This window comes from Colletotrichum navitas (assembly GCF_030913465.1).
Source record: "Colletotrichum navitas strain CBS 125086 chromosome Unknown LY79scaffold_108, whole genome shotgun sequence".
NCBI classification, from domain to species: domain Eukaryota; kingdom Fungi; phylum Ascomycota; class Sordariomycetes; order Glomerellales; family Glomerellaceae; genus Colletotrichum; species Colletotrichum navitas.
In genome coordinates, this window is record NW_026850654.1 from 3,886 (window position 1) to 15,283 (window position 11,398).

At 50.4% G+C, this 11,398-nt stretch overlaps 5 protein-coding genes across 5 annotated transcripts; 2 read left to right on the forward strand and 3 right to left on the reverse strand.

Moving 5' to 3' along the window:
• Positions 1–1,050: 1,050 nt before the first annotated feature.
• Positions 1,051–2,096, forward strand: LY79DRAFT_584153 (short chain dehydrogenase; the record flags this gene model as incomplete). Its single annotated transcript, XM_060560377.1, has 3 exons — positions 1,051–1,629; positions 1,731–1,844; positions 1,896–2,096. The coding sequence occupies 3 exons, from the start codon at positions 1,051–1,053 to the stop codon at positions 2,094–2,096; spliced, it is 894 nt and encodes a 297-aa protein (XP_060408370.1).
• Positions 2,097–2,866: 770 nt separating this feature from the next.
• On the reverse strand, positions 2,867–3,433 carry LY79DRAFT_594414 (uncharacterized protein; the record flags this gene model as incomplete). Its single annotated transcript, XM_060561682.1, has 1 exon — positions 2,867–3,433. The coding sequence occupies one exon, from the start codon at positions 3,431–3,433 to the stop codon at positions 2,867–2,869; it is 567 nt and encodes a 188-aa protein (XP_060408371.1).
• Positions 3,434–5,816: 2,383 nt separating this feature from the next.
• LY79DRAFT_594415 (family 28 glycosyl hydrolase) lies at positions 5,817–7,321 on the forward strand (the record flags this gene model as incomplete). Its single annotated transcript, XM_060561683.1, has 3 exons — positions 5,817–6,313; positions 6,366–6,490; positions 6,549–7,321. 3 exons carry the CDS (start codon positions 5,817–5,819, stop codon positions 7,319–7,321), a joined length of 1,395 nt encoding a protein of 464 aa, XP_060408372.1.
• Positions 7,322–7,534: 213 nt separating this feature from the next.
• Positions 7,535–8,143, reverse strand: LY79DRAFT_674117 (infection structure specific protein; the record flags this gene model as incomplete). Its single annotated transcript, XM_060564256.1, has 1 exon — positions 7,535–8,143. One exon carries the CDS (start codon positions 8,141–8,143, stop codon positions 7,535–7,537), a length of 609 nt encoding a protein of 202 aa, XP_060408373.1.
• Positions 8,144–9,979: 1,836 nt separating this feature from the next.
• Positions 9,980–11,039, reverse strand: LY79DRAFT_527243 (short chain dehydrogenase; the record flags this gene model as incomplete). The annotated part of the gene is made up of 3 exons (XM_060555913.1): positions 9,980–10,155; positions 10,219–10,441; positions 10,509–11,039. 3 exons carry the CDS (start codon positions 11,037–11,039, stop codon positions 9,980–9,982), a joined length of 930 nt encoding a protein of 309 aa, XP_060408374.1.
• Positions 11,040–11,398: the final 359 nt, after the last annotated feature.

The window sequence follows — 11,398 nt, forward strand, 5'->3', positions numbered from 1 at the left end:
AGGTTACTACTATATAGGCCTAGTAATAGTGCTAGTAGGTACTACCTTAGGAAAAAATCTAGGCTTAGATTAAATAAATACTAGCCTATATTAAGGCTATTATTACCCTTAATAAGGGTAATAAATACTAGGAGGGCTAGTATACTAGCAAGTATTAGTTAGAGGTTAAATACAGTAAATAATCCCTATTATTAATAATCTATTAGTAATTTAATAACATTAAGAGTAACTAAATAACCTGCTAAGCTGCAATATGAAATGGTGGCTGTAATTAACCAGGGAGGGCACCCCTGCATTTACCCCTGTTAATTAACAGGGGGTGGGCCTTGGCATTATGGATCATTACTTTTGACACGCTCCTCCGTACGGTGGCCCATGTGAACTCGGCCTCCCCCCTTCTCGGACAAGTACACTTACACCAATTCCGTCCCGCTTCCTTTTCCCTTGTCTTGTCTTGTTCATCCCGTCTGAGACTTAATTAACTTTGCTTAAACTTGTTTTTCGCTGGCACTTATGCTAAAATGGAACCATCATACCTCGCGGGTCTCTGATGATGGACAGACAAATCATCGATCCCTCTGCTCTATACCTACAGGTACATGTTTTTTTTTTCCACGTCCATCGAGTTCAGTTGACACCTTTCGCCTTCCCTCTGTCCAACAGCAGGCTTTCCGAGTGCTTCTCCTGGTTCCGCATGCACCCGCCCCCCTTGCCCCCCGTCAATCAATCTGGCACGTCCGGAGGTTCCTTCCACCAAGTGCGCTTACACTTACCCTTCAACTTCCCCCACCAACGCCGAACGCTGTCTCAAAAACACAACAAAAGCGGTCCAGTCCAGTGCAAGGACCCTGTAACTGGTGATGTTGCTCTATTGCTTCGTGTCTCCTGCCGTCGGTTCGCTTTACAAGCCTTCGACTTCGCTCGGTCTAGACGTGTTTACCCGTGAACCGTAATATCTTTGCAGCAATTTCCCTTCGTAGTACATCCATCTCGTTGTACGGATACTCTCTCTTTCTTGTAGATACCCCGCCAAAGACCACCTCAGTCAAGATGCCCCCCGTAACAGTTGGCGATATGGACCTCCCCATTGAGCCCGTCTATCCGCTTCCGAAGTCCAAGGACCCCCTCGCTTCCTCCATCACAACACCCCAACTCTTCTCCCTCGCCAACAAGACCGTTGTTGTTACCGGCGGCGGCCGCGGCCTCGGCATCACCTTCGCCCTCGCCATCCTCGAAGCCGGAGGCCACGCCGCCTGTCTCGATATCCTCCCCGAGCCTTCACCCGTCGAGTGGGCTCACCTTAACAAGCTCGCCACGGACAACGGCCTGTCTATCACATACCACAAGTGCGACATCACCGACGAGCTCGCCACTCAGCATGTCTTCGAGGAAATCGCCGACGACGCAGACAAGCGCGGCGCCCCCTTCTGGGGCGCCATTGCCTGCGCCGGCATCCAACAAAAGATCCCCGCCCTCGACTACCCCGTCACCGACTTTGAGCGGATACAAAAGGTCAACGTCGTCGGTGTCTTCGTGACGGCCAAGCACGCCGCCCGCATCCTCGTCAACCGCAAGAGCAAGGGCAGTGTTCTGCTCATCTCGAGCATGTCGGGCGAGATCGCCAACCGAGTAAGCTTTTGAGTTTCTTGCTTCTCCTCCTCCTCCTTCACTACACCTTCGGAGGGATGTGGACCTGTCGAGTCGAGTGTTGTTCTAATTACTTTTGGCAGGGATTGACATGCAGTGCCTACAACACAAGTAAAGCAGCTGTGCAGCAGATGTGCCGATCTGTTGCCCAGGAATGGGGCCAATACGGCATCCGTGTCAACACCTTATCCCCAGGTGTAAGTGGCATCTTCTTCGTATTTCCCGTTCTGTGACTAACACAACCCCAGTACATCAGAACCGCCATGACCGACCAACTCCTGCAGGCCGAGCCCGATGTCGAGACGACGTGGATGAGAGGAGCCTTGCTGCAACGCCTAGGTACACCCGAGGATTTCAAGGCCCCGGCCGTTTTCCTCTTGTCTGAGGGAAGCTCCTTCATGACTGGTGCCGACCTGCGCGTCGACGGTGGACACTGTGCCTCCGCTTAATTATTTTTTTCCCCAGCTGATATTGATGGCTTCAGCAGCTGTTTAGTCTTGCGCATGGCCTTGGAAGTACAAGGCTCAACGGCACAGAAAGGTAACTTGTCAAATAGACGTACCCTCTTGTATGGTAACTCAGGAATAGACTTGCGCATAGATTCGTTTTTACCAAGAACACATGAATTAATACCAGAAACTTCCAAGGTTAAAAATACAACCTTTGCGGCTTCCCACATGCTGTCCGAGATCGTCTGTGAGTCATATTACCTCGTTACGGCCTCCCACCCCATGTGAGCCACGAGATACTCATCCCCTGATCGTGTCTTGGCTTTATAAACTAGTGAGACTCATGTAGATTGGCTGATTGCTCGGCTCGTCCAGGCATGTTTCTCACACGGAGAAGGAAATGAGTGATTTGGTCCCATCAATGAAAGTTGTATTGTTGATTAATTACCGCCTTGTCGGATCGCCAACAAAATATTTGGACTGAAGGCTCCTGCTCACGTCACTGATCCTCCCCCAGATGCATCGTGTTCCTCCACTGCATCGCCGCCTTGTTGATTTGCCAACAAAGTATTTGGACCGAAGGCTTGCCCATATCATTAATTCTCCTTCGGATGCAACATGATCCTCCTCCATTGTATCGCCGTTGCCCTCTCCATCAAAAACCACGATGAGAGTCCACCATCAAAGTACCCATGGCGGATGATGTCCACATGACAATCCAGAATGATCCAAGTATTGATTCTTGAGACGCGCTGGTGCCTCTGAGCGCCTCACTTCTTGCACACGAGTCGCCCCTTCTCGTTGGCCCAGAACGAGTCCTTGGGCTCTTTGGCACTCCGGCCATCGGAACCCAGGAAAAGCCTGGCCTTCACAGTTTTCTTGTCTTCCTTGACGCATTCGCAGCTCAGGTAAGGACCCGCGGTCTGGCCCTGCTCCGGCTCGTCGACCTGTTCGAGCCTGCACTTGCTGCAGTGGTCGCGGATCTTCTTGCTGTTGAGGTTGTTCCAGCCCAGCTGGCCCTTGGCGGGATCAAACACGACGCACTCGTCCACGTTTACGAATGTCGGCTCGGCGAAGTTGTCGTTCTTGTCTTTGCAGCATGTCTCGAAGAAGAAGCCGCCTTTGTGCGGGCCATACTTGCTCTTGTAGGTGCGTGCCTGAAGGCACTGCCCGCCGAGGATGTTGACCCACGGGCGAGTGCGTGAAGGGTAAGTCTCAAGGCGCTTGATGCAGAGTGACGGGTCCTTCGAGGGCAAGATGGGGCGGACGGGGGGGTGGCCTCGGGAAGCGAGGGCTGCCACGGCCATGGCGAGGAGAATGAGAAGCTGGAAGCGCATCTTGGTGACCTCTGTATGTTGATCGTGTTGTTTGTATGCGTCGGTGGGTTTGAATAGGGTGCGGAGTGTAGTGGAAGTATAGTGTGTGAAGTGTAGTGGAAGTGCAGTGTGCAATGTGTGATTGAGAGGAGAAAACAACAACAGGAGCTAAGCTGGAAGATTTCTTATTTATAGGCAGAAGATCTTGCCGTTTCGGAGAAAGGAATATTCTAACCATGGCTCTTGGATACGCAGTACAATGTTGAGTTATGGCATATTCTGGTTCGCAACTTCATTTGTGAGTCAAACATACCTGGATAGCTAACTTACAGTCACATGGTCCAACCTTTATGTTTTAGGTCCACTAAAAATCCTTTTTTTGTCCCTAGGAAAAAAGGAAGGCAATTGGTTAATAGTGACTTGGAGGCTCCCACCCTTTTTGATGCCATAGCATCCTGGTCATGGGCGATGTCCTCGTACGACGACTTTCAGGCTGTCAGTAAGGCCTGAAATCCAGCGGAATTTGGCGCTTAGTTTCAATGGTATCAGTGTTTGGTAGCTAGCACCAGTCATTTCATGGGTTAATCGTTTGAACATTTTATCTATCTCCTAGCAGTATTTACACCCAACTCGAGACTCGGGCTAAGTGAATTTTGTTTCGGAACTCTTATTGGAAAACGTGTGTTAACCGCCCTGTTCGCAATTGCCCTCAGCAATCACCGTGCAATAGTGATTTCGATCCTTGCCAAGAGACTCCAAGTGACTAGGCAGCCTAGAAGACGACAAGATGAGTGAAGCTTTGCGGTATCAGTAAAACAACGGATCCCCTTCCTTTGCTAACCCCCCACGCTCTTCCCTTCGCAGTTCATACTACGCATTATCTCGCTTGGAAACAGACAAGGCACTAATAGTATATAGGGTATAAGGGGACTCGCAACCACCATGTAGTTCGATTAAGGTGAAAGAGCTGAGTGAGGGTTAGTTATTCCTTTCCGCCATGATATCCTTATCTAGGCAAGAAATCCACCGCCCCCCCCCCCATCTCCCCCTCGCATGTTTAGTGTACCAAGACCACAAAATCAGAATGAAAACGCAAGCTCGCTCACCTTTCTGAGCATGATCATTAAGGTGTGTTGCCAAGGCGATCCTTCTCAAGGTCGCACAGGTACGCAATAATACAATAATACTCTAACACAGTTGGTAAAACACAGGGTAAGTATCATGTACAATACCCAACACAACAGAAGGTTTCTAGAAACATAGTATGATCGAATCTTATAACTAAACCTCCGAACTGAGCCTGATCACCCCACCCCAGTCCAGTATTACTATGTGTTGCGATGTTGACCATCGCGGATAAATATCGGAGTTATCGGGTTAACCCCGATGACTCATTGCCGGCGAATTCTCGGATAATTGGCCACGGATCCACCGAGGATTTGCGGCAATAAGTTGGTTATTCAACCAACCAACCCACGATAGTTATCCTTCTTTTCTTCACGCATAATAGAAACCACAGTTACCCCGATTATTCGTCAATTGCCACCGATACGTACGGTTAACCGTATCACCATATCCCTGGTGTAACCAACACTATGGTTCTATGAAAGTGGGTTTTAACAGAGTGATGGATCACTGGGGAAAACGGATTTTCAGCTAGGGGCCTGAAAGCTAGCGACGCATGTGAAATCCATGTAGTTGTTGGCTAGTTTTTTCCGGCGACAAAATCCCATCAATCAATCGCTGGCATAGAGCCCAAGGCACATCTGACCCATGAAAGAGAATGCAGGCTAGCTCCACAATCCCCGAATTCCCCTCAACTGGGATCGCTCGTCCCCGTCTTCCCCAACTTCCCGCCTCACCACGATGGGCTTAAGATTAGTCCTCTGGCGCATGGCCCTGGTAGAACACATGCATGATGCAGTGGTATGATTTCTACGCGGGGATGCTGATTTGGAGGCTGAACAAGAATGAGACGATGGCATGATTGGTGGAACGGGTTGTGTTGTTTCTCCTTTTCGCAGTGCATCCTAGTCATTTCTACATACCTGCACAGGCGGAGCAAGCCTAGCTCGATATTGCCGCAGCTGAATTCTTACTCCTCGCCCATGTGTCTCTGGATTTATTGAAAAGTTAATCATTTTTGAGCGAACGTGCTGTCGGTCATTAAAGATAGGCCAACGTTGGACAGAGGAGAGAGAGGGGGGGGGGGGTGGCATAGGCGTTGTCTTGGCGACGCAGGTCCATTGCCAAGCGATGTAAGTATATGAGGAGGCTCGCTCACCAAGAGTCGAGACGAAAGGCTGACCACATCTCCTCAGAAGCCTGTACTCTTGGCTGTCTACCCACTTGCCAATCCATCGGATTCGAGTGTTTTCTCCTCGCCCAAGTTATCTACGCAGCCATGAGAGTTTTGACCCTTCTCGTCACTCTGGCAGCTGCCGGCGGCGTATTCGCCTTCTCGGCTGAGATTCCGGCCGGCGTCCCGCGCAACGTCGCCGAGTTCCGTGAGAAGCATCCATACGAGAAACGCGGCAGTGACTGCCATCGCAAGACCGTCACCCTCCGCGCCTCTGAAAACGATCTCGATGATGTCTCCGATGAGTTTCTCGAGGGTCTGAAGCAGATAAACAACGGCGGTACTCTGTACCTTCCTGCCAACAATACCTTCATCATTGGCAAGCCTCTTGACCTTACCTGGCTCAACGATGTACATGTCCACTGGGAGGGCGAGATCAAGTTCACCAACGACACACCGTATTGGCAAGCCAACGCCTTCCGTCATCCCTTCCAGAACACCATCATGTTTTGGAAGTGGGGAGGCAAGGACGTCAAGCTGTATGGCGAGGGTGTGCTCAACGGCAACGGCCAGCGATGGTGGAACGAATTCGCTGGTCTCGAGTAAGTCGTGTATTGGACCTCGGCTACTGAGGCCATCACTAACAATACGAAGGATTTTGGATCCGACAAACTCTTACCTCCGTCCCGTTCTTTTCTACGCCGAGAACGCCACTGGTCTTGCGATTGAGGGCATTCATTTCAAGGATTCCCCGTGCTGGACTACCTTCATCGTCACTTGTAAGCTATTATGCAATGGCTTCAAACTTCTTTCCAACACCGCTAACGTCATCCTCAGCCAAGGACATCTCCTTTACTGATGTCATCGTCACTGCCGAGACCAACAACCATACTGCTGAGCCAAAGAACACCGATTTCTTCGACTCGCTCAACGTCGAAGACGTTCGCGTTAAGCGCGCCTGGGTGAACATTGGCGACGACTGCTTCTCGCCCAAGTCCAACGCGACGAATGTCCACGTCGACACCATGTACTGCAACGGCACTCACGGCCAATCCATCGGGTCCCTGGGGCAGTACGTTGGCGAGAAGAGTTTCGTGCAGGACGTCGTCATAGAAAACGTGTGGATGCTCAACGGTCAGCACGGCGCTCGCCTCAAGACTTGGGCTGGTCCTAACATTGGCTATGGATTCATCGACAACGTTACCTTCCGGAACTTCTGGCAGGCCAACAACGAGTATACGGCCTTTATCGATTCATGCTACTTCAACATCAACTCGTCTACCTGCGCGGCGTATCCCTCGCAGATGAACATTAGCAACATCCTTTTTGAGAACTTTTCGGGATACACCAGCGGCAAGTACGGCCGAGCCGTCGCCAAATTGACCTGCTCGACCAACCCCAACGCCGTCTGCGACAACATCAAGTTCAAGAACTTCAACATTACCACCCCTTGTGGCGGTGACCCTGTCATTCTCTGCGACGGTGTAAAGGGTGACATTGGCACACCTTGCATATCATCAAATAGCTCCGAGGCCAAAGCCGCGCTGGCGGCAACATGCACCACGCCTTTGGCAGTGGCTACGCCTTGGAAGGTCAGACCTTTCGAGTAGGCATAGGGGTTTATGATGTAAAATTATTGCAGAAACCAAGGACTTGGCTCCGCTGGCTTCCCGATCTCAGTAAAGGGGCAATACATAGGATATGAAAGGCGATGACTACATTCTTGTAAATAACTTTGAGTCCAGGCGCACGTATATAATTTTGAAGTCTTTACACGGGACCATGACCTGTCCCAGTCGCACAACGTCATGCTTTGACCCTATTCACAAGAAAACAGCGACGCCAATGAACCCAGCGGCCACAATCGCAGCAGCCACCATACCTGTCTCACGCGGCCCGGCATTCGGGGTGACCTGCGAAGGGCTGTTGCGGGTCCCGGTGGCCTTGCTGCCTGCGGCGGCACCAGTTCCGGACTCGGGCGAGTCGCCACCCTCAGTGGCCTTGGGAGATGAAGAACCAGAGGCGGCAGAACCGCCTCCAGTACTACCTGATGTAGCCGAGCAGACAGGGACAGAGGCGGAAAGGTCGGTGATTGTAGAGCACACAGACAAGGCAGACTGGATGGAAGCCGAGTTGGCGTCGACCCAGCTGAGGACCTCCGAGGTGTAGCTGGAGTAGTCGGCGCTGAGCTCAGCAGGCACAGTGATGCTGCAAGGGTCGGTCTGATGAGGGGCGGTCATCTCGTAGGAGACGATCTTGGGAGGGGGGGTGGGCGCGTTGGCGTAGACTGTGTTGAGGAAGTTGAGGCACGGGTCGGCAGCAATGTCGGTTTGACGGGGGAGCACCTCACGGCGGATGCGATCTGGTCTGACATCGAAGACGGCAGTGGCCGAGCCGGTGAGAGCGGCGACAAGGGCGGTCTTGACATACATTGTGGAACGAAGGACGAGAATGAGGATGGTAAAGACTGAGGTATTGGTAACAAATAGAGTGTGAGGACTCGATATCGTCTTGGATACTGATTTGCAGCTGGGAAGATGAAGGAGCATGGGGTGTTGGGAAGCGCAATATTTGGCTCTTTAAGTATCACTGAGGCTGAAAATTACCCCTAACTCCCGTTTTGAAGCTTAATTTCAAGCATGAGAATTGGAATTTCTGGCTGAACCCCGCCGCCGCCACCCGAGGCTGTGCTTCACCTAGTGCTTAGCTAGGCTTCTCAGGATCATAAGTGTCGCCAAGAATCAAAAGACTTGTAGGTGAGTGACACTGTCAGTGCGGAGAATAGCTGCATGTTCGATGGATCATGGCGTACGCTCGGACGAAGAAGGAACGCCGGCCACAATTCAGGGGGTCGGAAGATCTTCCGGTTAGGCTGGAGCTCCACCTATCTGTGTTTCTTAGACTAGGTTTAATCACTAAACACGATGACAAACGTCTAGTCCAATGAAACAACCTGCTGTTTATCCTCTATCTCTTATTACTCGATCATCAGGTGCGTGTTGCAGTCTGTAAATAGCTCACCAAAGATGACCAAGCAGCTAGAGATGATTATGAGCCGGGATGTAAATAGTCAAGTGTGGATGCAACAATACAGTAAAGGCGTGCGAACCACGGTTTTTATTTCTTGTCACCCATATACTGCATGCCTAACCCAGTTTGGTGACCGGTGTGGGCAGATAGTGTTCCTGGTTCAAACAAGCTTTAGTGCACCTTTGGCAAGCAACACTAATCAAAGGGGGAAGTGGCTCTGCTAGTAGTCGAGCTAGCCTTTGTTCTGTCTAGAACAGAACTGGGTTATTACATCTGTCCCAAAGGGAAAGGGAAAAGTATCAAACGTCAGTGTTTCTTCAGCTGCCTTGAAAGAGCGTGAAGTATAACCAAGTGGCAGAATCAGCATGTACATGCTTACGCTCCTGATAATGGCGTTTGTTGTGCCCCAATTCCATGCACCCGTCATTTGGCTATATCTGAGGTAAGAAGTTGTCCATTATGGAGCCACTCAAAACAATTGCTGTTTTACGTCACAGCATTCAAGATCGATTCAAATGTGGATGCTCTCATCAAACCAGCAGATTAAAATTATAATTACGGCGGAGGGTGATTAAAAGAAGCTGCCAGGACTCCAACCAGGACTATTGTCCCCGCAGCCTTCTTTAAACTACTGTTACAGCCCTAAGCCATGTTGTCTTGGCAAATCAAGCCTCCTTCCGGTCACTTAGCAGAGCCTCTTTACTCCAACCGGTCTAAAATTCCCCAATTTGAAGCAGAGTAGCATCCAGATACGAAGAATTATGTTGGCTGTTTGTAGTTAATTACTCAAAAACCTCATTGCTAAACGACCAAATTAGACGTCGCTCAAGTAACGGGCTTGATGAGTGGTGCAAACCCTCGCAGTAATCATTTTGATTTCGTTCTACGACAGCTATGTTAATAGAAAACTTCATCTACGCTCTTGGAAATATATCATTAGAAGGTATTGAAACCCCAGTGTTACTGTCCTTACTATTTCAGATGCCGAATGTCCTCTATCTAGCTCTGAATGTGTTCCAAGCCCCTATACGTTGGGTCCTTTATGTCACGAGTTCGAGCACCCAGCAGGGCATATGAGAATAAGGATATGAACGACTTAAGTCTATGAAAGTGAAGACATGAAAAGAGTTTCTCTATATATAGTGAGGTAATACGAGCAATGAATGACACGCCACGTGAGATGACACATGAGAAGGCTACTGTGCAATGCTAGTCATGTGCGAAGCTATCGTGACAGATTACTCTTGAAGCCCAACAACACCAACCTTGAGGTAATGATCATTCTCCCGGATCTTGTTCCCTATCTCGCCCGTCTTCAACTCCTCAACGTCCCACTTCGCCCAGACAAAGCGGCCATGCAGGAAGCGCGCCTCCTCGGACGCGGCCCAGACGGCATAGTTTCCAGGCAGAGCAACTGCAGGCGAAGGTAATTAGTCAAAGATGCCCCCAGAACATGCTGTTTTATGAATGAGCTCACCATCATCAAATGGAAGAGATTCTGCTGGGACTCCAGCTTCGATGAAGAGGGAGGTTCGAACCAACCCCGGATGGAAGTTGATGATTTGCATGTCCTCGGGCGGCGTGTCTTTGGCGATCATCTGGATCAGGAGCGTTCCCGCGTTCTTACTGGCGCTGTAGGCAGGCCAAGGGCCTGATTTCTGAAAATTATGGATGGCCTCAGTGGATATGTTGACAAGAAACTGGGAGGAGAGTATCAGTCAATCGGTTGCGTTGTACTCTTTTCTATGGAGACATTGTGAAACGTACCTTTTGACGACCCTCGCCATTCTTCTGATTGTAGAATCTCTCCGAGAGGTCCAACAGCGAGCGGACGTTCATCGTAAAGGAGTCCCAGACATAATCCCTCCCCAAAGCCAGAATGGAACCATCATTGGATATCTTAGCGGCGTTAAGCACCAGGACATCGATGACGGTCCCATCCTCTTCGAAGCCCTTCCAAAGCTTCTCGTTGTCTCCGAGGTCGTTCACATCGCTTGAGAACCCACTGAACTGAACGCTCTGGTATTCTTTCTCGAGTTTGGAGACGGCCTCATCAACAAGGTTTTGGCGACGGCCAAGGATGATGACACGCTTCGCTCCGGCCTGTGCAAAGCTCTGGGCAATGGCAAAGCCGATACCCGCGGAGCCACCAGTGATGAGGATCGTGCGCCCCTTCTGGGAGAGCTCTGGACGGGAAGGTAAGATGGCTGGGTAAGGCTTTTTGTGGATCGTTTTGGTAAAGTTCATCCCGGTTTGGAAGGGGGAATTGGAGTTTGCGACAGCTGAGAATGGGTCCATTGTGAGTCTTTGGCTGGTAGGGCGTTTTAAGGATTCAACGACTTGCTGTGCTAAGGATATGTCGATTGGGATGGGTGTTCTAGTGTGGATAGTAATGAATAAGGTATTGATGTTGGATTTCGAAATTGTAGAGTGCCCACGGAGACAATCATCTTTTTTATATTATCCTTTCGTCGCGGCCAGGCTTTGGCAGTCGTTCATGCTATCGTCTCGGCCCTGCAAGATGGCGAGACACTGGATTTTCGATAAAGGTCCAGTGTTTGTCATCATCCGAGATGAAGGTTTGGCTCCGACTGGCAAGTCGTCATTTTGCGGTCACGGCTCCCGCTGGTTTACCGCAATTCTTCCGCAAGTCTTCC